The sequence below is a fragment of the Terrapene carolina genome, unplaced genomic scaffold (assembly GCF_002925995.2).
Source record: "Terrapene carolina triunguis isolate 2854851 unplaced genomic scaffold, T_m_triunguis-2.0 Scaffold85, whole genome shotgun sequence".
In the NCBI taxonomy this organism is placed as follows: Eukaryota; Metazoa; Chordata; order Testudines; family Emydidae; genus Terrapene; species Terrapene triunguis.
This window is the reverse complement of record NW_020664436.1, coordinates 44,525,368-44,550,287: the sequence shown is the minus strand read 5'-3', so window position 1 is coordinate 44,550,287 and position 24,920 is coordinate 44,525,368. Positions and strand designations below refer to the sequence as shown.

The 24,920-nt window shown below is 43.6% G+C and overlaps 1 protein-coding gene across 1 annotated transcript in view; it reads left to right on the top strand.

Moving 5' to 3' along the window:
* Nucleotides 1–24,920, top strand: part of UTRN (utrophin) — a 513,556-nt gene that overhangs the window by 430,303 nt on the left and 58,333 nt on the right. Inside the window, exons 65-66 of the mRNA XM_026649537.2 lie at nucleotides 4,402–4,568; nucleotides 10,174–10,285. Of these exons, the coding sequence (XP_026505322.1) occupies nucleotides 4,402–4,568; nucleotides 10,174–10,285 (279 nt within the window). The remainder of the gene's footprint in view (nucleotides 1–4,401; nucleotides 4,569–10,173; nucleotides 10,286–24,920) is intronic.

Genomic DNA, 24,920 nt, shown 5'->3' with positions numbered 1-24,920 from the left:
TCCTGATCTCCACTTTTAAAAGGCATATACAAAATAGACAGATGGGTGTTTAAAAACATAATGCATCAGTTAAGTTTTATTCAGAGACCTGCATGCTCTAGAAAACAAGAAGCTGAGGATTTTGTTAAAAGGTAACTCCAGTGAATGACTTATCAGTGCAGGAAAAGATCCACAAAATTATTCTGAGTGCATCTGAAAATATCTTAAAATCCTTAGGCTTATGGCAGTCTTGGCAGCCTTCAGCCCTGTTAAAACTTATGGTAGCAGTTACATTTTTTGGGCAGCCTTATATTGTGGGAACAACACGCTTTCTTCTGCTGGAACAAGGCTTCATCTCAGCAGTTCAGGGGAGTGATGTTATTAGTAATTTTGACCCTACACATCAGGAGATGACTTAGTGTTAGTTTTTTGACAAGGGAGTTGGCAATTTCACAATGTTTGCAACATAGTCATTTATATGTCTGGAGTCTTTATACAACAGACAGATCATAGTACAGGACTGCAGTTCAGCTGCATGCAGGATGTTGATTAGGCTGCAGGGGATGTCTGTCTTTTTAGGGAAGATAGGAGGAAAGAGAAGACGTTCTAATGGAACACAACCAAATTTTGAATTTGTAAAGGATGCCCAAGGCTCTAGCTGTTTTGTAGTGATAATTACATTGGTTGCATTTATTATTTTTGTGAATGTGGCTGCCTTTGAGCAATGCTAAGACTCAGATAGGGATTAAAAAGTCACTATGCTGTATATAAATCAATCTCCATAAGTGAAATGTCAGACATTTAATAGTATTGTGACTTTATTAAATCCTACAAAAGAGAATGTTAGAAGACTTCTGTGGAAGAGAGGCAATATCTCTTCTGTTACCTTTCCTTATTGCAGCTTCTGGGATTTTTTTTTCCAGTGATTTTTGTGCTTTATTCCCTTGTTACTAGTTCAGAGCTTGGAAAGATTGAGTGGTATAAACTGTTTTATAAGAGAGAAGTGGTAGATTCCAATGTGGGTTCTGGTCTTCCTTTGGAATTAAGACCATGTTTATTAGGAATTATTTTGGGGAGGTTCTATCGCCTGTGTTATACAGGTCAGACTAGATGACAGCAATGGTCCCTTCTGGCTTTGGAATCTATGAATTAGTTTCATGAGTAATCTGCTGGATTAAGATCAAGATCAGTTTGCAGGTTGGCCCTCCTGGACCTCTCCTAAGCTTTCATACTACTGCTTCAGTAAATAGGAGATATTGCTAGTGTGTCTGTTACTGGCCTCAAGTGGTTCAAGTCCTCTCTAGAAGAGAGGATTCAATTGGTGGTGATGGACTTTCTGTGTGTCACCACTAAGGGATTTGATGTGCTGTCCCTCAAGGATCAATCTCATATCCCATAATTTTCAGTGTATGCATAATGCCTCCTGGCAAGATAATCTTTAAACACACACTAGGGTATCATGATATTGTTGATGATAGAGTTACATCTCTCTTGTCAGGTGGACCCTGCCAGTTAAGCCTCTGCTCTAGAGGAGTGCTTGGATGATATTTTCAGCTGGATGTGTCAGAGCTGTCTTGTCCTTAGTCCTGTGAAAACAAATGTCTTACTGATGGGTAGAGCTCATTATTACTGTCTTCCTTAGTGTTCCCACTTACTGAGAGGGATTCATTTGGGCAATGAGTAGGTTAAGAATCTTGGAGTCACTTTTGGTCATGCATTATTACTTACCATTGATGTTTTTTAGGCTGTGTCTGATTTATCTTGCCATGAACTCAGAACAGCAGCACAGGTCCTTATGATCATAAAATATGATTCATATATTTCCATTTTATCAAGGTTTCTCCACTGATTTCAACATATTCAGACTGAGCAAGCATGTTTGCTTGCCACCTGGAAGAAGTGTGATAATATTTTGGCTGCCTATAGATTTACTTTAAATTGTTATTTATATTAGATTTTTTACGTTTGTTTAAATTAACAATGTTGGCTATTTTTTTTAAAAATCCTAAACATTGTAGATCACTTCCTTTAGCCTCACCACGTTGAGTAATTACACTCAAATACTTTATGCTTTTTAGGTGGCCTGTCGCCACATCTTACATCAGCAGGCAAGTGTGCCTTTTCTAAAGGTAGCCTTTCAGTGCAGATCTTGCTTTCCTTTGATTTTCCAATTCCTTCTAAAAAAACTTTTATTCCAAAGCCCTGGTCTACACTACAAGTTTAGGTCGAATTTAGCAGTGTTAGATCAATTTAACCCTGCACCCGTCCACATGACGAAGCCATTTTTGTCGACTTAAAGGGCTCTTAAAATCGATTTCTGTACTCCTCCCCGACAAGGGGATTAGCGCTGAAATTGACCGTGCTAGGTTAAATTTGAGGTAGTGTGGATGCAATTCGACGGCATTGACCTCCGGGAGCTATCCCAGAGTGCTCAATTGTGACCGCTCTGGACAGCACTCTCAACTCAGATGCACTGGCCAGGTAGACAGGAAAAGCCCCGCGAACTTTTGAATTTCATTTCCTGTTTGGCCAGCGTGGCGAGCTGATCAGCACAGGTGACCATGCAGAGCTCATCAGCAGAGGTGACCATGGAGTCCGAGAATCGCAAAAGAGCTCCAGCATGGACCGAATGGGAGGTACTGCATCTGATCGCTGTATGAGGAGACAAATCCATGCTATACGAACTCCGTTCCAAAAGATGAAATGCCGGAATATTTGAAAAAATATCCAAGGGCATGAAGGACAGAAGTTATAACAGGACCCGCAGCAGTGCCGCATGAAACTTAAGGAGCTCAGGCAAGCCTACCAGAGAGGCAAACGGCCGCTCTGGATCAGAACCCCAGACATGCTGCTTCTATGATGAGCTGCATGCCATTCTAGGGGGTGTCCCTACAACTACCCCACCCCTGTGCTTCCCTCCTCCCCCACCCCTCCCGGGCTACCTTGGCAGTTATCCCCCCATTTGTGTGATGAATTAATAAAGAATTCATGAATTTGAAACAACGACTGTATTGCCTCTGCAAGCGGAGATCAAAGTAGGGAGGGGAGAGGAGGGCGGTTGGCTTACAGGGAAGTAGAGTGAACCAAGGAGGCGGGTTTTCATCAAGGAGAAACAAACAGAACTTTCACACCGTAGCCTGGCCAGTCATGAAACTGGTTTTCAAAGCTTCTCTGATGCACAGCAAGCCCTGCTGCACACTTCTAACTGCCCTGGTGTCTGGCTGCGCGTAATCAGTGGCAAGGCAATTTGCCTCAACCTCTCCCCCTTACTCTCTCAGATATTGTGGAGCACACAGCAAGCGGTAATAACGATGGGAATATTGGTTTAGCTGAGGTCTAACCGAGACACTAAACTGCGCCAGCGAGCTTTTAAACATCCAAAGGCACATTCTACCACCATTATGCACTTGCTCAGGCTATAGTTGAACTGCTCCTTATTACGGTCCAGGCTTCATGAGCCATGGGAGCAAGGGGTAGGTGCGACCGCGCAAGGCAGAAGCCTCCAGCTGGCATGATATTCCAGGCAGGACTGAATCTCCATTAGACAAAACTTAAAGAAGAGAATGACCTGGAGTCATTCCCATTTTTGTCCAGGCACCCCCGACCGACCTCACCAAGGCCGGCCAGGAGCACCCACGGGACGACTACGGCGGTTAGCAGTCGTATTGCACCGTCTGCCGACCACAAGGCAAGACAAGGGGATGCTGCTGTGTAGCACTGCAGTACCGCGTCTGCCAGCAGCACCCAGGAGACATACGGTGACAGTGAGCTGAGTGGGCTCCATGCTTGCCATGGTATGTCGTCTGCACGGGTAACCCAGGAAAAAAGGCAAGAAACGATTTTTTGCCGTTGCTTTCACAGAGGGAGGGGGGCCTGACGACATGTACCCAGAACCACCCGCGGCAATGTTTTTGCCCCATCAGGCATTGGGAGCTCAATCCAGAATTCCAATGGGCAGCGGAGACTGCGGAAACTGGGGGATAAATACTACAGTGCAACGCTCTGAAAGTCAGCGCTAGCCTCAGTACTGTGGACGCACACCACCGACTTAATGCGCTTAGTGGGGACACACACAATCGACTGTATCAAATCGATTTCTAAAAAATTGACTTCTATTAAATCAACCTAATTTTGTAGTGTAGACATACCCAAAGATAATTTTTAGCATGGATTACTGGTAGCTTCATATTTATTACCTTCTTGGCTTTCTTCCTCCTTTTTTACAGGCTCACCTTATTAGTCTGTCTTTGCTTGAAATTTAAGGAAGACTGTGTCTTACATCTCATATTTATAATTATATTGTTGGTTTTTTTGTGCAGTGCCTACAGTTGGGTTGATTTTTGGTTTTAAAATAGAGTGATGGGGGGAAAAAATCTTGTGTTTTAAGTGTTTATTGTTATGTTTTGGTTTTTCCTTCACCAGAATCACAATAAGCCGGAAATTAGCGTAAATCAGTTTATAGACTGGATGCGTTTGGAGCCGCAGTCTATGGTATGGCTACCAGTTCTGCACCGAGTGGCAGCTGCAGAAACAGCAAAACACCAGGCCAAGTGCAACATCTGCAAGGAATGTCCAATTGTTGGCTTTAGGTAAGAAGAGTGGAATTGGTACAGAGTTTTATGGATAGAGCCCTACCAATTTCATGGCCATGAAAGGACCGTGAAATAAGCCCTTCCCCATGAAATCCGATGTCCCCTTGTTCCTAAGAGCACCCCAGCAAAGGGAGCTCCTAGCTCTGGCTGGGCTGGGGAGGGACATCCCCCTGCACAGCCGCTCGGGAGGGTGGGGGGAGACTAGACCTACCTCCGGGTGCCTCCACCTGCTGCAGGACTCTGGGACTGGGAAGCAGCCCCAGAGTTTCCTGCAGCTGGAGGAGGTGTGTGGAGTTGGATCCGATCTTCCCTGTGCTGCTGGGAGCGCCCCAGGAAAGGAGCTCCTAGCTGCTAGTCTGGACAGGGCTGGGGCAGGACAGGACTTACCCAAGAGCAGCCCTGCAGGGAAAGAGCATCTCTCCTGGCTACCGATAGCTCTGCATCCCCTCATCCCCACTCTGTCCAGCTCTGAAGGTAGCACAGAAGTGAGGGTGGCAATCTCATGACCCCCCTACAACAGGTTTGTGACACCCCCTCCCCCATCTCCTTTTGGGTTGGGACCCCCATGGTTACAACACCGTGAAATTTCATATTTAAGCATCTGAAAACGTGAAATTTATCAATTTTCAAATCCTATGGCCGTGAAATTTACCATAATGGACCGTGAATTTGGTAGGGCCCTAGATATGAGTTTTTCTTAATAATATAATCATATCTTCTGGCCAATTTACTTGTCCTTCTTTGTTTTGCCACTGCCCTCCCTTCTGGCTATTGAGTTCCTCTTGCTCTCCTCAGCTGCTCAGAATCTAGATTTCATTGCTGTGTCCCCAGAGCTAGTTTTTTTCCCTACCTTCTGCAAATCGTGCTGATAGACTCTAAAGGGCTCTGTGATTGACCGGTGTACCAGAAATGCTATCACAGAGGTGTCTTTGCATCAATGGAGGCAAATAGGCAGTGAATGAAGTATAAATAAGCTTACGTGCTCTGTAGACATCAGAAATAGAACTGGGCAGCAGGAAAGTTTTATATATATATTTATTCATGTTTATACTTTACACTGAGTCTGGCATTATGCTCTCCAGCAATTAATGCCAAAGTAATGGACACTAGCCAATATTAAAATACCCTAAAGCTGCAATCTCTCTTCGTTTTGGCTCTAGCATTAATAAATTGCTATGATGAGTCTTCTGTACAATCTCTCTCCAAACGCACTAAACACAATCTAACTTGGGTCTCTCTTCCCATGTCTGTCCAAAAGAAGCCTGGGAAATTTTAAAAGAAAAAGACAGTGAACATTCTCCAACTTAGTCCCAAAAATATGATTTGGATAGGCTGGTGACCACACTTGAAACCTCTGTTACAACTAATTAATGAATACATATATGCTGATCCCATATAAAAGCATACTAGAGCAGAGCAAAGTTTAGGATCTTCATATCACTTCCTGTTAAACTTGCTGTGCGCATGAAGGTAACCTGTGACATTTAAGAGCTACAGAAGGCAGGTTCTGCCTCTTACAACTCTCCCTCATGTCCCCTTCAAGACAATTCAGCCCATTCTGAGAGTAGGTCTAGTGGGACAGGTGATTCTTGTGCTCATTTGAACTATAAAGAATCTCCTCTTTTTGCCCCTCCCTCTATCCTTTTAAGGGCAACAATAAAGGGCCCAAACGCAGGAATCTTACTCAACTCCCTCTATGGGAAAAGCACAGAAAAAACACAGAGATGGAAAAGAAAGACAATCTGAGAGCAGGAAGATGGCAGGAAAATAGCTATTTTTATGCAACACAGCCAGAGGTTTATATAACATCATGGCAAAGAGTGATTTAACTGGCCATCTTTTATGTGAGGCCCTGCATAAATCGTATAAACAGCTGCATCAGTGTACCATAAAAGTAAATCTATAAATTATACACACAAACATTCTTATGCATCACAAAACAAAAAACACGTAGGTTTTCTCTCCATTCAATATTGCCAAAACAAGCAGGATTAAAATCTCTGTAAGGTGACTAAAGCAATCACTCAGTTGCAGATTCAAATCTGACATGTTTTAGAACTGTCCAGCTTTAGGAAAAGTTATACTATGACTATACTATACTATAGATATATATATACTATGAGTATACTTACACTACTCTGAGATCGAAATGATTGAAATGAGGTAGTGGCTCAATAGTTGAAGTTTGAAATTCCCTTTATGAGCCCAGTTTTGAGCACCACCCCACAACTTTCCCAAAATAGAAACCAATTCCTCATAAGTTTCACATCACATCTCATTCCAGCATACCTTTATTTTTTCCCTTAGGAAGTTTGGAAAAAATCAGAATAGAGGCTTTTAAATTTTGTGGCCAGGATGCATAAGGAGGTGTTCTTTTAAAATTTCTTGTTGACTTTCTGAAAAAATCCCTGGCTTGGCCTATTAACCCTAAATTTATTGAACTTCATTGGTCTTGCTGAGGGCAAGTGCCTTTTAGTCTTTCTGAGCTGTTAGTTGTAACAAAGGTATATACTGTTCAAAGGCAAAAAAAACTACATTAATGCAGCATTAAGGTCACTTGGTGAACGTTGAGTTGAGCAAAATTCAAATGCCTGAAAACCAGGAAATGCCACTCGCCCCCTTTCAGCAGTGCCCCAGTATGCCCCATTACCACACATACCTTTATTCTGCCAACCTGACAGTTTCTGAAATGTATGAGACATTCACCTTCTTTTACAGCCCCTTCACGCTCCCCATAGGAGTCCATTCTAACGCTAATAATAAAAAAGCAAAGGTTGCCTACGCCACCTTCCCTCTGTTCACCTGAATCTGGTGGTAGCCAGTGGGGCATTATTTGTACACATTCCAGGGGCAGTCATTGTGTTAGGTGTTCCAGACACCCCCAGCGGTGCAAAGCAAGGCCCCATATCACACCTCATATGAGGGAGGTAGCTCAGACTCCCTTAGAGGGGCAAGAGCCCCTCCCTCCCAAAGACCTGTACAAACGCATGGGAGCGGAGTCAGAGTCATAGAGTTTAAGGCCAGAAGGAACCACCAGATCTCCTAGTCTGACTCCTGTATATCATAGGCCACCAACACCACCTGCGCACTAAACCCAGCAACTGAAATTAGACGTAAGTATTACAGGCCAAAGGAGACTAGGCTGTTATGTGCCACCGGAAGAGAATAGGAGGGACTGAGGTGCACCAATGCCTGAGCCCCTTGCAATGGCAGGGGAATGATTAAGTGCAATGCACCCAGATAATCTTGGCAAGTGACCTGCACACTCAACACTGCAGAAGAAGGCAAAAAACAAAAAAATCCCCAAGATCCCTGCCAATCTGACCTGGGGGGAAATTCCTTCCCAAACCCTCATATGGTGATCAGACAGACCTTGAGCATGTGAGCAAGAAACAGCTAGCCAAGCATCTGAGAGAGAGGATGCTCGGTGCCTCCTCAGAGCCCTGGCCACCCCAATCCCATGTTCCATCTCCAGCCATGCTTCAGAGGAAGGAGAGCAAAACCTTTCCCCACCAGAATACATGGGATGTAAGGGGAGAATCCCTTCCTGACCCATGTAGGTGTTTGGCTAAAGCCCTGAAGCATGAGCTTTCAGGAGCATAAGATGTAAACCAGAAGGTGAGCTCTAGTGCTGTTGAGCCCTACCCCACAAGCAACCCCATCATAAACTCATAAAACTCTAATTAATTAAGAAATAAATAAACAAACTCCAGGGAAAAGTTAGCTAAGCTATTTTTTTTTTTAAACTAGAAATTTTCATTCTCCATTCCATCTAGGTCTCTGAGCTATTGCAGAAGCCACTCGAGGCAGCTTGTTTATAACACCTTTTTATCATTGATCAGCATCAGCACCCAGGTGTCACTGCACACTGTCAGTCATTCTAGTTTCTACTGCATAAAGTTTCTTAGAGGATAATTCTGTTTTTCTCTCATGTGTTGGTACACAGTAACTTGACATTTTTAGTTAAATCTGCTTAGCTACTGGAAGTCACTATCCTAAAATCATAACAGCGCAGATACCAGCTCCACTGCTCCCTTTAATTTCTTGGAACCTGGGCCAAAAGATCAGGCAACCTTTGCTGCTACAGGCTTAACTTCTGGCAAATTGTGGGGCTGGAAGTCTTCCGAGAATTGAGATAGAAGTAAAAAAGAAAACAATGATAAATCCCTCCAACAAAACATCATGGCTTCTTTAGACCAAAGCCACACAAAGCAAGCCTGAATTGGCTCACTCATAAGCAGCCCCTGCCTGCTGGGTTCTGATAGCTGAAATCAAGACATACCAGATCATATGTGCAAGTGCAGTTTAGAAACATGCATCATATTTTCGGGGGGTTGTTTTTATTTGCTTTCTCTAACTGGGGCTAGATCTGAGCCAGGCTGCACACCTGCACAGAGGTGTAAGGGAAAGAACCCCCTTACACTCCTATGTGGGCTACCTGGATCTTGGGTCTAGGCATGCAGGAGTGAGTGCATGCTGTGCACCCTGAGTTTCACCACCACATTTTCTGGGCAGTGCAGCTGAGTTGGTATCAGGTGGAGGGGGGCTTTGCAATTCGCTGCTAGTATAGGTCAATACCAAATATGATCCCCTTAAGAAAGGAGACAGCGGGGGAGAAATTGTGGGTCAGAGGTGTCTTCCTGTATTCTAGAGTGGTGCAGTTTACACATCAGCCCTTGCATGGGGCTTTACACAGATCCTAAATCAACCCTGCGATACTGCTATGTTTTTCTGTCTCTACTAACTGTTGTTTTTATGCTATGCTGCTACATAGGTGAAGATCTCTACTATGCAAAGGAAGGGGGTAAATTGTGGATGTTCGCAGAAGGGTTGCTGGGGCATGTTTTTTGTAAACATGTGTTGTTACTAAAAGAAACAAAGCAACAAAGAGTTTTAAAAGTGGATTTAAATGGTAGAATTATAAACTCTGTTTTTTCACATTATACCTCCCGAGCCAACCCCTACTCCCCGCATATGAATTCATGCTCTGCAAGGTTTTCTGTTCCAAAGTGTCACAGATACACAGACATGGGGCTACATCCTGCAGCAGATGCTGAAACATGCTTCTTAGATCAGGCACTATTCTGGAGATGCAGTGGCTCAGTGGTTGGCGCTTGACTACGGTCCTGAAGATCATGGATTCAAGGCTTGCTTGATCTCACACAGAAAGGCCACCTCCAGTTCATCCAGCTGCACAATGGGTACCTGATCTATCAGGTTAGGGCAATCAAAGGCAGTTGGATGTGATGCTGGCAGCATCACTCCCTGGTCTGCTGTTGGCTAGGAAACTGATGTGCCTTAACCACATCAGGCAGATGATCCATGCTCCCACAATTTAATATATAAAGACAAACACGGTGGTTTCTAAGCTTAGCTTCACAAACTCAGTGTCCCCCTTGCATTGCTGTTGCTGCAGAGCATCCGAGTCAAATGAGCTGTCACCATTTCAAAGAGCAACTTCCTCTCTCACTTTTTTAAGAACACAAGAGAGAGCGAAAGTAAGCTAATTTACCTTGTGAGATTTAATAGCAAGCAAATAATAGAACTTACATTTAGGAAGCTCTGGTAAATGACTTAATCACTCTGCTTAATGTCTCCACAGGTACCGGAGCCTGAAACATTTCAACTATGATGTCTGCCAGAGCTGTTTCTTTTCTGGCCGTACAGCTAAGGGCCATAAATTAAATTACCCAATGGTGGAGTATTGTATACCTGTGAGTGCTGATTTACTAACTGTTTCCAGTAGATTATTTTTGCATTAGTCTATTTTTTCTTTCACAGTCTTTAACACCTAAATAGGCTGCCTCTTTTTGGTATAGACTCTACCATGGCTTGTGTTGCTGCATTTCTCCATGAAATCCACTAGGGACTTTGTCTTGCTATTGATTTTACATGGAAGGCGCTCAGATAGAGGGCGGCAATATATAGCTCTAATATAGATAGATTTCTCTTTTGTAAAACAAATGTACTGTATTGAAGAAACCTAAAATATACATACAGCATTTGCATCGAAGAGGCGTTGTTAGATTAGATTGATACACTTTGCTACTACTGCATTATAAACATTTGTGTACTCATAATAAACTTCATTATTTTTCAAAGTACATGATAAATTTGTCCAGGCCCAGTAGTTGGCCTACTTTATCAAAATCTGGTTTGAAAATATGCCAGCCGTTCCCCTGAATTAATAATATTTATTTGGATTTTTTAATTAGATCATTGCTGAGAAATGAAAACAAAATAGCTTATTTTTTATAAGGACACCCCAAAAAGCAATGTGAAAAGTCCCCTTGCAGTAGCTAACAACCATTAATTTCCACAACTGTGCATCTTCTTGCTGATGTAAGTAGTCATGGTATTCTCAATTCAGACTGTTTCTAAGAGGTGTTTTCTGTGAAACTTAACTAAAGTAACTGGTAATTCTTCACATAGTGTCCCTGTAGGTGCTCCACTTCAGGTGTGCATGTGCCTCTTGAGCCCTTGATCAGAGATTTTGTTAGCAGTGTCTGTTCATCCCATGCATGTGCTCTGTGCCTTTGTGCTGAATGCCAAGGCTATATAGGGATGCACAGGTGAACTGCCCTTCTCAACCACCTCGGCGTGAGACAGAGCCTTAACATGTTCACCTTGAGCATGCCTTAGCATTGTTTACAGTTTCTACAATAGTTTGTTTAGGGTTATCCAGTCCATCATTTCAGAGAGCCAGTTATTGGCCAGAGCCACTCTTTAAGCATGCTTGGATGCTGCTGCTGCTGCCAAGTCCATCTCCACCGCTGTAGTTACGCGCAAGGTGTCATGACTCCAACTCTCAAGGTTTTTGAAAGAAGACTAGAACACTGTTGAAGACCCGCCTTCAGTGGTCATAAGCTTTTCCTGGAGACCACCGATGGATTCTTGTACACACTAAAGGACTCTAAGGCTACTTTACAATCCCTGGTGGGGGCAAGGTATATACACCTTCAACTGCTGTTTCCTGGGTTGGCTCAGAACAACCTATTCTACAAACAGAGGCTCCATGGACAGGCCTATGTTAGCTCCTCTCCGAGTGAGGAACTCCCCAGACTGGTGGAAAGATCAACTCAGTGTCTGTGAAGGCATTTCTTTCTGTCACTCTGCTCCATGAGTAACTGACAACAAACACATCACTGTTGGGATGGGGCGCTCACCTCAATGACCTCATGACTCAGGACAGATGGATACCTCAGGAAAAGAGTTTCCACATCAATCTGTTAGAACTCAGGGAAGTCAGGAACGTCTGCTTTCATTTCCTACCTCTCATCAGTGGATATCAGTCTGGGTCATGACAGACGATATATCCTGCATGTTCTGTATCAGTTTGAGCATTGGCCTGCTAAACCCAGGGTTGTGAGTTCAATCCTTGAGGGGGCCACTTAGGGATCTTGGTCCTGCTAGTGAAGGCAGGGGGCTGGACTCGATGACCTTTCAAGGTCCCTTCCAGTTCTAGGAGATAGGATATCTCCATTAAAAAAAAAACTAGTGCGTTAGCTCATCAAATCCAAATTTCAGGTAGTCGGAACACCACAGCCGATATTCTCAGCAGTGGCTTCTTGCAGGACTATAAATGGAAGCTAGACTCTCAAATTCTCCACAGTATATTTCAGAGAGGGATACTTCCAGAAGTGGATCTCTTCACCACCTCCTAGAAAAAGAAGTGACCTCTGTTCTTCTCAGGAGGGGTCTAGGACACCACTCTTTGGGAAACGTCTATCTTGGAAGAAGGGTCTGTTTTATACATTTCCACCAACACCACTAATGCTAAGGGAGATAAACAAATTCAGAGAGGACAAGACCAAAGTTATCCTTATAGTGCCAATCTGGCTGGTACCCTTGGTACATGCTTGGTACCCTTACCTGCTTCATCTGTGCGTTCAACTGCTGTTCAAACTTCTGACCACTCCTTATCTCCTCTCCCAGGATGCGGGTCATGTGCTTCACCCCCACTTACAGGTTCTCCACCTTAGGTTGTGGTTCCTCCATGGTTCACAGGATTAGGATCCTATTGGTCTGAATAGCGGAAAGGAGTCAACCCATATTATTTACCTGCAGAAATGGAAAGATTCTTCCATCGGTGGTGTCTGCCTGAATCTGTGCCACTCTGTCATCCTGGATTACCTGTTGGCTCTAAAGAAATAAGGTTGTCAGTTCAATTAAGGTCCATTTGGCCACAATATCAGCCTTTCATTCCCTAGTAAAGGGTTCTCCATATTTGCTCACCCATTGTGATCTTGGTTTATTAAGTGTTTGGGGACTCTCTTTCCCCAGATTAGAGACCCCAACCTGCTATTAAAATACCTAATGAGAGCTCCATTCGAACCAATGGCAACCTGCTCTCTGCTCCATTTATCTATTAAGATGGCCTTTTTAGTAGCCATCACATCGGCCTGCAGGGTCGGGGAGTTTGGAGCCTTGATGGCAGATCCCACCCCCTTTACACTGTTCTTCAACAACAAACTCTCTTTACGCCTGCACCCTAAATTCTTACCTAAGGGACTATTAGAGTTTCCTCTTAACCAATCTATTCATCTACCAGTGTTTTTTCCAGAACCACATAACTGTCTGCAGGAGACCTATTTTCATATCTTGGATGTTAGAAGGGCATTTGCTTTGTACTTAGAATGAAACAATTTTGAAAGTTCACCTAAACTTTTTATCTCCTTCGCAGATAGCTCCAAAGGGGCCGCAATCTCTGCTCAGAGACCATTGAGATGGATATCTGGGTGTATTACACTTGTTATGATGCAGCCAGTGTTCATCCACCCAAAGGGCAATAGCACATTGTACTTGTTCACAAGTAACATTTATAGCATTACTCAAGAACATGGCAGTATCTGAGATATGTAGGGCTGCTATATGGACATCAATACATGCATTTTCTAAACATTGTGCATTGATCCATGCTGCCAGGTCTGATAGTACTGCAGTACCAAGCACTTATCTTCAGTTCTAGACTCAATTATGAACTTCCCTCCTCCCACGGATACTGCTCGGAAGCCACATGTAGTGGAGCACCCATAGGGACACTACTCAAAAAAGAAGAGGTTACGCATCTCATGCAGAAACTGCAGTTTTTTTTAGATGTGTGCCTGGATGGGTACTCCATTACCCACCCTTCTTCCCCTGTGCTTTGGACAATTCTCTATGGGATGTTCGGGTGGAGAAGGAACTGAGAGCTGTTTGCCTATGCATCCCTATATAATTTCGGTGTCCAGCATGAGGAGTTATAGGGCGCATGTGTGGGCCAAATGGACACTGCTAATGGAAAGTCTCCAATCAAGTGCTCAAGAGGCATATGTACACCTGAAGGGGAGTACCCATAGGGGAAAATACATCTAAAAGAATCTGTTTTTTCACAAGGTGAGTAACCTCTTATTTTCCTGGTATGAGGATGGTAGTATCATTTTTGGTGTTTTTGTTTTCTAGTTTGCTTTTTTATTTGATGATATGTGAATTCTCAACTAACCAAAAATAAAGGATATAGTGTTTTGATTTGCATTTTAAGTACAACTGTTCAAACATCTATACCTTGAATATACAGCCCAAAGAACAAAATTCAGGTTTGAATCTGACCTTCTTTCATTAATTTCTTATATTGGTGCATGAACCCTATGGAGAATCCTCAGAGTGAGAAAGCATTAGAGAAGTTATTTGGTTGTTTTCCATTACTGCAGTAGGTGGGCTTATTAGTATAACATTCTCTTGCACGTTGCACATCTCTATTAGCAGAATTCAAACGATATTGAGTAGCATTAGTGGTTCATTATAATCCGGTATAGCCATGAGTTGCATTACATTTCAGTTCATTAATTTTGTAAACCTGAATGGTAGGATTGGGCAGGTAAATTAGCATGCCAGATACTGCAGCTGTATAAATGAAACTACTCTGAGGAAAGCTGATATTCATGTTATATCACAGTTTTGTTGTAAAGTCAGTTCTAGTTTTTTCCATATTCTGTAATTAGTTTTCTTTTTACATTCTCATTTTTCCTCTCTCATCTTCCCTAGCAGTTAATTGGCTGACTGAGACCTATATTTTGAAAATTATATCTGTGATTCAGAAAAACATGTTACATATACAAAATAAGTAACTGTGCACAGAACTGCAAAGTAAACCAACAGAAATTGCATGTGCAGTTATGCATTTTGTGTTCACAACTGCATGTTTTACGTACCAAACCTCAAAACATTTTAAAAGAAAATCAACATTTAAACTCAGAAAACTGAAGCCAGCACTGCAGTAATGACTTTCAAATGGCTTCATTCCCTGCGTTTTAACAACTTTTATTAAATATTAAAATGTAAATATTTCAAAATGTTTAAACTATTTAATCTTTATTTTACCTCCTGTTTCTTTCCTTTCTGCTGTTGAATGGGTGCATCTATTAATTCTATGACTGTTGCCATTAATATTCTCCAGGGTATTCCATATGGAGGTGGGTTTCCTTTCCAGTGCTCAACAAATGAGGTCTGTTTACTAACCTTTAAACAAGTTATAATAATAACTTGTCCTTCTGCTGGTATTTTATATCCCAGATATGAAACAAGGTTTCCTTTATATTTCAGTACCCTTTCCTTAACTATCACTTTTATATTTTCCTTGTGATAACATTAGATTATACTGCACTATCCAATTTACAGGCCAGAACTCTGACACTAACGAATAGCTATATTTGCCAAAGTGAAGCAGTTTGTGCTGCAGACACTGAACCTACAGAGAGAGATGTGATATTTCTGTGCTGTTCTCCAGTCATGTAGATGCTCTTGGCTTTAGCTGTATGACATTGTTTGGGGGGGGGAAATTGCATTTTGGCATATTCAGCCAACTTCTTGGCTTATGTGACCTCATCTAATCAATAATCTCTTTTAACCTTCCATTTTTATTTTAATTGCTCATTGTTTCCTTTTACATCTAGTTTCAATCTTTTTGAAATGATGCCATATAGACTAGCTTTTCTTTCTCTGTCAAGTCACTTGAAATCTGAGCCTACATTTCAACTCTTTGATTGGTTCTTCATATATCGATGTGGCTTGGGTCAACACTAAATCAACTTTCTGCAACGGCGTCTGCCTGTATGGCCATTTTATGTTTCACATAGAAGTCATTAAGGAATTGTATAGTCCCCAAATTCGTCTGAGCTTTGTCAGTTTCATAAGAGTAAAATATCCCAGCTCATAATTAACATCCTTGTATTAGCATATCTTTCACATTTATCTATAATCTGTGCCAAAACCTTTTTTCTCCCTCCTCCTCCCATATACAAGCAATTTGCAGTGCCCATCATGTGGGAAAGCACCATCACCTGATTTAGGTGTTTTCTCTGCAGCCCCCATGGCAATTAGAAAAATTTCAACTTTTGCTTAAATTGGCAGAATTTTCCTATAAGAGTCATTTGCAAATTGAGAGGAACTGAAGGAAGTAATTGTTCCTCCTTTGGTGTGATATAACTTCTAACACAATAAAACATTCGATGAAACCTCAGGAGTCACATTTCCCAAGATCTGGCCTGATACTTTTATGAAGTGCTGCTGTGTGTGTTACAGGTCCCCCCTCTGTGCCAAGTCCTCTGAGGGCTTGAGTCTGTTACAACCCCAGCTAAAGTGTCTTGGTTTATTATCTCAAGCTGTAGCATGTTTTTAGCTCTGGAACTTGGAAGTCCCCTGTTCTGTGCTCAGGATGTCAGCCAAGGTAACAGCCGTCACACCAGTACTTAGATCAGTTGACATCAGCTCTATTTCTTGCTGGGCATACTCCGATGTTTAATCATAAGTCTTGGTATAGTCAAGCTCATCCTAACATTGCATTGTTTTATTTGCGGTCACCCCATACTAGTAACAGGAATCCAGATCCTCAACGGTATTTTAGGCATCTAACTTTCATTGAAATCAGTGGTATTTAGCATCTTAGTTCCCTGGAGGATCTGGTTTAAGATGCCTTCCTTTAGCCATCCATATCGTTAAGTCCTAGCAGTTGCAGGATTAATTTGCAAATACATAATGTAAGAAAAGTTCCTTCCTCTTCACCAGGGATCCCTAAAATTGGAACATTTTGGATATGCATTTTCTTCTCCTGAATTTCTAATTTTTGCTCTAAAAAACAATCTTGTTTTAAAATCTGTTTGGTTACAGTCTCATTTTCTTCTATCATATTTTCACATACCTCAGTTCTTAGTTTTCTCTCTACTGTGTTCCAGGTCTGACATAAGCCAACTTGTGTTAAGTTTGCCTAGTTTCAAGGAAAGACTTTTTACCTTACACTGTAATGAGGACAAGGAGCTCTGCATTCTTCTTCGAGAGATGTCCCTGTGGGTGCTCCACTCCAAGTGTTGGTGTGTTCCTGCACCTTCGCTCGGAGGTTTTGATAGCAGTACTCATAGCGGTCGCGCCAACCTCTGGTGCCGAGGCTTCAGGCTTTCAGTTGCCTGTCTCTCACACGGAACTGTTCGGCGCCGCAATGGAAGTGGTGCCAACGCATACTAGCCTGCCTGACTCCCCGCAGGCTCCTCTCACTGTCCCGGCACCGTCAGCCTTTGAGCTAGCCAGCAGTGACAGAAGGCTCAGGACTCTGGGGCAGAGGAACCCCTCTTAACAACAAATTCCTCTCATGCAGCCCTCGCCTCACAGAGGCACTGCAGTACCACAATTCACACAGTCAAGGGACCTGCTGGTGTCACCTATCTTGCAGTCACCCCTACTTAACACCTACTTCTCTCCAGACACAGACAGGGTCCGCACAGCTTTCCTCCAGTGATGAGGAATCTGGGCTGGAGGGAGAATTTTCACCTTAGCAGATCTCCCGTACACAGACGCCAATCAAGAGGTCATAGAAAAGCTACCTCGTCCGAGGGTCCTGCCCCATGGTGCATGAACCCCTGGATGACACCACCCATGCCCTTCCCACCACAGTGGCAATATTGGGCTCCATGAACTCCTTATACTCAGGACCACACACATTATACCACTGCAGCCAGGAGTGAGACCTGCTCTGTACCGCCAGCTGACGACCCTGCTACTGGCTCCAAACACCAGGCAGCCCTGTCACAACCGCAAGAGTAATCATGGCCTGCCTCTAACCCAGTAGAACCAGTTGTTCTGCCTGATGAAGCATTGCTTCCTCCTACCCTGATCTCTTTGAACGACTTCTCAAAATTTCAGGACCTCTTTAAAAGAGTTGCCAATGAGCTATGAATTAACCTGGAGGAAGTCCCTGAAGAGCAGCATGAGCTAACCGACATCCTGCAGCCCTCTTCTTCTTCTAGAATTGCATTACCTATCAACGCAGCCCTTCTAGAACCTGCCACGGCCATCTGGCAAACTCCGGCTGCAAGCCTGCCGACCTGTAAGTGAGCGGACCGGAAGTACTTTATTCCTTCCAAGGGCTCAGAATTCCTTTTCACTCACCCAGCGCCAAACTTGCTGGTAGTAGACACAGTCAACCAAAAGAAAAAACACCAGTTTCCCCACTCCAGCCCTTCCGTCAAGGACAGTAAGCGATTAGATCTGCTTAGATGTAAGGTATACGCTTCTTCCACGGTGCAATTTCACATTGCTAATTATATGGCCATTCTAGCAAAATATGACCCCCAAAATTACAATAAAGTCATGGACTTTATTGATCACATTCCAGAAGAGTAGAAACGACAATTTACAGCCATAGTTTCCGAGGGACAAATCATCTCCCGCACTGCTCTTCAAGCTGCCCTTGATGCGGCCAATACTGTGACACGGTCCACTGTCACAGCAGTTGTGATGCGCCGAGGTTTATGGCTCTCGTCCTCTTCCTTTCCCCAGGAGGTCCAGAGTACCATTGAGGATCTCCCCTTCGACGGTGAGAAACTATTCACCTCCAAAACGAATGACGTACTCTACTCCATGAAAGACTCCAGGGCAACTCTCCCGTCTCTGAGAATTCAAACCCCTACGACCAGAAGGCGACAAAATAGATACCAGCCTTACCAGCGATCACGTTACCCCACATACACCCTGCAAGTCCATAGATCTCACAAGCAACAGCAACAACAGCAATGCCAGAGACCCAGATACCAATGCCACCGTTCCAACTCCTCGGCAGCGTCTCAACCTCCTCTGACCAATAAACAAATGTGAAGCCTTGGTCGAGGGTACAGAAAACAATATTCCCACTTCAGCGCTTACACCGCTTCCCCCTATTTTTGGTCACTGCCTATGCCCATTTTCCCATCAATGGTGAAATATTACCACTGACCAGGGGACTTTAGAGGTTGTCACAGTTGGCTATTCTATCCCTTTCCTCTCCCACCCTCCACGTGCCTCTCACGAGGAACCACTCCTCCAAGAAGTACATCATCTCCTTCAATTGGGGGCAGTGAAAGTCATGCCCGAACAATACAGAGGGAAAGGTTTCTATTCCCATTACTTCTTAACAGAAAAGAAAACCAGGGGATGGCGACTGATCCTCATCTTCAGGTGGCTAAACTAATTTATCAAAAAGCAAAAGTTCAAAATGGTTACCCTCACCACCATAATCCCAGCGCTGGAGCTGGGTGATTGGTTTTCAGCCCTCGACCTACAGGATGCCTATTTTCATGTGACTATTCACTCAGCCCACAGACGTTTTCTTCGTTTTACCCTTGGTTTGACACATTTTCAATACAAAGTGTTGCCCTTCAGCCTATTTTCCACCCCCTGAGTTTTCTCCAAACTCCTAGCGGTGGTCACTGCCCACCTCAGGAAATGGGGGGTTATAATATTTCCTTACTTTGACCATTGTCTCATCAAAGCCTCAATGCTCGATGAAGCTCTTCGATCCATGCAGCTTACCATCACTTGCTTCCTTTCCCTTGGCCTACAAATAAACAAAAACAAATCCACCTTATCTCCTACCCAATTACTGGAGTTCATAGGAGCACATCTCAATTCCCAAACGGGAATAGCATCTCTCCCGCTTGATCGTTTCAACACCATAAAACTCCTGGTTACAAAACTTTGCAACAGTCCCCAGGTTACTCCACGAGACTGCCTGCAACTATTAGGCCACATGGCCTCGTGTACTTTAGTGGTCAAAAATGTATGCCTATACATGAGGTGCTTCCAAGCTTGGTTGGCCTCGGTTTACAGACCGAACGTACATGCTCTAAACAAGCCTCTATCCATACCCTTCAGAGTCAGACTCCCTCCGATGGTGGACAGTTCCCTCCAACCTCTGCTCAGGAGTCCCTTTTCTCCAGGATGCTCCATCACTCATAATGACTACCGATGTATCCCTCATGGGCTGGGGAGCACACATGTCCCACCACACAGCCCAGGGGCTATGGTCTGCCACCGAAACCTCCCTACACATAAACGTCCTAGAACTGCGAGCCATACGCAACACCTGCTGTCACTTCCTCCCATTCATTCGGAACCAACATGTTCGGATAATAACAGACAACATCGCATGCATGTTCTATGTCAGCAGGCGGGGGGGGGGGGGGCTCGATCTCACTCGCTTTGCACAGAAGCCATGAAGCTCTGGAATTGGGGCCTCACAAACAACATCCGGATATCAGCCACCTATCTTCCCAGGGCCCTGAATACCACCGCGGATGAACTAAGCAGATGTTTTCCCTGAGATCACGAATGGGAGATAAACGACACGATCAGACACAACATATTCCACATTTGGGGCTATCCAACCCTGGACCTCTTCACGACTGCGAAGAACAAGAAATGTCCCGAATTTTGCTACAGAGTGGGGTTGGGCAAACATTCCCTATGAGATGCGTTCCTGATCTTATGGGCTCAACATTTTATGTATGCTTTTCCCCCGATACCGGTTTTCCACAGAGTTCTGACAAAGATACGAACAGATTATGCCACGGTAATTTTGATTGTCCCGTCGTGGCCCAGACAACCATGGTATCTGTTCCTCACCAGAATGTCAATTCGTCCACCAATTAAGTTGCCTCTCACTCCAAACCTCCTATCACTGATTTCTTCACCCCAATCTAACCATGCTTCACCTCAAAGTTTGGTTCCTCCATGTTTCTCACAAAGCAAACTAGCATGCTCTGAACAGGCTCAAAGAGTACTCTTACATAGCAGAACACAATTTACTCGCACCACATATCTCCAAAAGTGGAAACGATTTACACATTGGTGCTCGAACAACCAAATTCTTCCCATTTCCGCACCTCTTCCGGCCATATTTGATTACCTAGTAGACCTTAAGCAATCCAGCCTTTCTTTCAGCTCCATCAAAGTCTACTTAGCTGCTATTCCAACTTTTCACAACAACATCGACGGTACTTCTGTTTTTGCTCATCCAATCACCAAGCACTTTCTTAAAGGGCTCCAATCCTTATACTCAGACATTAAACCTCCTACTCCTCCATGGGACCTTCACTTAATACTAACCTATTTAACGCAATGACCTTTTGAGCCCCTAGCCACTTGCTCCCTCTTACACCTCTCTATGAAAACAACATTCTTAGTGGCAATCACCTCTGCCAGACATACAGGAGAAATAGCGGCTCTCATGGCGGACCCACCCTACACAATAGTTTTTAAGGACAAGATTACCCTCTGACTACACCCCAAATTTCTTCCAAAGGTACATTCGTCATTCCACATCAACGAACCTATACACCTACCAACCGTCTTTCCTAAACCGCATGCAAACTCCTTTGAATCCACAATGAATACATTGGATGTATGCAGGGCTTTGTCCTTTTATTTGGATAGAACCAGACCCTTTAGAACCTCTTCCAGACTCTGTCTCCATTGCAGAACGATCCAAGGGGATGCCTGTTTCCACCCAGAGACTTTCCAACTGGATCTCTGCTTGTATTCATCTGTCCTATCAATTAAAGGAGACAATTCCTCCAGCCTGCATCAGGACTCACTCCACTAGATCTGTAGCTACCTCTGTGGCTTTTCTACGCCGAGTTCCCCTGGCTGACATCTGTAAAGCGGCCACTTGGACCTCCAAACACACCATGAGTCAACGGTGTGATGCTGTTGTAAAAAAAGCAAACATGATTCTGGGATGCATTAACAGGTGTGTTGTGAGCAAGACACGAGAAGTCTTTCTTCCGCTCTACTCTGTGCTGGTTAGGCCTCAACTGGAGTATTGTGTTCAGTTCTGGGCACCGCATTTCAAGAAAGATGTGGAGAAATTGGAGAGGGTCCAGAGAAGAGCAACAAGAATGATTAAAGGTTTTGAGAACATGACCTATGAAGGAAGGCAGAAAGAACTGGGTTTGTTTAGTTTGGAAAAGAGAAGACTGAGAGGGGACATGATAGCAGTTTTCAGGTATCTAAGAGGGTGTCATAAGGAGGAGGGAGAAAACTTGTTCATCTTAGCCCCTAAGGATAGAACAAGAAGCACTGGGCTTAAACTGCAGCAAGGGAGGTTTAGGTTGGACATTAGGAAAAAGTTCCTAACTGTCAGGGTGGTTAAACACTGGAATAAACTGCCTAGGGAGGTTGTGGAATCTCCATCTCTGGGGATATTTAAGAGTAGGTTAGATAAATGTCTATCTGGGATGGTCTAGACAGTATTTGGACCTGCCATGTGGGCAGGGGACTGGACTTGATGACCTCTCGAGGTCCCTTACAGTCCTAGAATCTATGAATCTATCATGAATCTACTCAAGGCTCTCTCACTGATACACGATTGGGCAGAGCTGTATTATCTACCACATTCCTACTAGATCCAAAGTCCCTAGCTCCTTGAGATACACTGCTTTTAAGTCTCCTGGAGTGGAGCACCCACAGGGACATCTCTCTGAAAGAAGAGGAGGTTACTCACCTGTGAAGTAACTGACGTTCTTCGAGATGAGTGTCCCTGTGGGTGCTCCACTACCCATTCTCCTCCCCTCTACTTCGGAGTTGGGGTAGACTCTATTGTAGAGAAAGAATGAGGAGACCGGTCATGCACACGTACTATTAAAGCACACTCAGCACGTGGGGCAGGCTCTGCGCGTGCGCGACCGGTACGAGTACTGCTGTCAAAATCTCCGAGCGAAGGCGCAGGGATGCACTAACACCTGAAATGGAGAGGTTCTCCAATTCCTCCTCTTCGGCTTCTAACATGGTAACCTTTGTATTTGTTAATATTTGAAATATGTGGAAAATTCAAATGTAAGAACAAAACACATTGTTTGCCATACCAGATGGGACCACTGATCCATGTAATAAGATATCCTTTCCTGCTGTGCTAGTCAAATAAATGTTGGGGAGGGAAGGGAAAAAACATAGTGCACTTAGCTAGGTATATGCAGTACTCTAAATACGGGCTGTGAAAAATTCCTGCCTGACATCTTAAAGTTTTAGCCTGAGGCAAGAAATTTGATATGTGACAGAAACAAATATTTGTGGTATTCACATTAGAAGTAATCGTCACAGTGTTTACACTGATGCCGCATGGTCCCAGTTGGGATCAGGATCATGTTGTGCTACATGCTATGCAAACATGTAGAAAGACAGTTTCCACTCCCACCCCAAAGAGCTTACTGTCTAAAAAGCCCAAACATTTAAAAAAAAATAGGGAAAAGAGGTACAGCATATAAACAAGAGGTCAGGGTGAAAGTTTGTATGCAAATTCATCCTGTGCAATTTTGGTGGGGATGATAGGGTGAAAAGAGAGAATGAGAAAAAGGAGACGATGAGGTTGCTGGAGTAAGGAAGGTGAAGTGAGGAAAGAGAGTTGGGAGAATGGAGAGGAGGAGGAAGTTGGACAGGCCCAGGAGGTGGGATGGACATGTGATTGTCACAGTCTCAAAATGTGCAAGCAGAAATACTACTTAATATGATTCATACTTAAATAATTTTGCTGAAACAGGTAACAGTTTTCAAGGCCTTTTCCACAGTTCAGAACATAAGCCTGATTCAGGAAAGCACTTAAATACATGCTTAAGGGTTTGTGGAGTTAGGGCCACAGACTTCTCTCAAAAGTCGTGTGTCAACTGCTCTACAGAGGTTGCTTTTGCTTCTGTGTCTCTTTGTGTTCCTACCTTGGTTCTAAGAGGTAGGATATACTGTATTAAGTGTTAAGTATCCAAAAATAAATCTGTAAAGCTGTTGCTGCTTTCGAGTGAGCAACCATCATATGCGTCTAGAAAATTCTCAAGCAGCTTTATCTGCTGTGCAGTATGATAAAGGTGCTGTATAGTCTGTATATGAAACTCAACCACAGCAATGTTTGAAAAGAACTCCCCTTAGCAAGACGAGATGGCTGAGGGTAATATCTTTTATTGGACCAACTTTTGGTGGTGAGACAGAAGTTTTTGAGCTTATACAGAGTTCTTCTTCAGGTTTGGGAAATGTACTCAATGTGTCACAGCTAAATACAAGGTGGAACAGATTGTTTAGCATAAGTAGTTAACACACATTTCAAGGGACCATTCAAGATGAAGTGGCCCATTAATACCTCTCCAGTCATAGGATGAGGGGGGAAAGAGGTGGTTTTTTTTAAAAAAAAAAAAAGTTGGTGGGTTATAGATTGTTGTAATAAGCTATAAATCCAGTGTGTCTATTCACTCCATGATTTTTAGTGTCTAATAAAGTTATGAATTTAAGATCGTCTTTTGAAGGCGGCATACAGGTTTCCTTTGAGGACGAGTATTGAAAGATCAGAAATGGAGTGATCACTTTGTGAAAAGTGTTCACCCATCCAGGGTGTGGTGTTTTTGTCTTTTATCATTTTTCTGTGTGAGTTCATTCGAGAGCATGATGAGTGTCTTGTTTCATCCCCACCATTGTTGTTGGGGGCATTTAGTGCATTGGATGAGGTACACCACAAGTTGTGATAGGCATGTGTAGGACCCATGAATCTTGAAAGGTGTGTTGAACATTGTAGCTGTGAAGATATGTCTTCTATTTTTGCATCTGTTGTTCTGGCAGGGTCTGGTGCCACTTTGAATTGGTGGGTTCTGGTCTGGGGGGAGCTTCCTTCTGATGATGAGCTTGGCGAGGTTGGGGGTTATTTGAAGGCCAGAAGAGGGGGTGCGGTCCCCATCAAGTATGGGTTGTAATTGTTATAATACCTGTATAGATTCCAGTGTGGGATGGTAGGTGACAACTAGGGGCGTGTGGTCGGAGGGGGTTTTATTTCTGTATTGAAGCAAGTTTGGGATATTTGAGTGGCCTGTTTCATGATGCGATCTACTTTCTGATGGAGTGTCCTTGTTTGATGAAGGCAGTTTTAAGTGTGTTATGATGTATATCCAGGACTTTCTCCATGGATTATATTCTGTGGTACCCGAGTGCCTGGCTGTAGATAACAGATTTCTTGGTGTGTTTCAAAAGATGAGCCTGGGAGCCAGGGCTGGCTCCAGGGTTTTGGCTGCCCCAAGCAGCCAAAAAAAAAAAAAA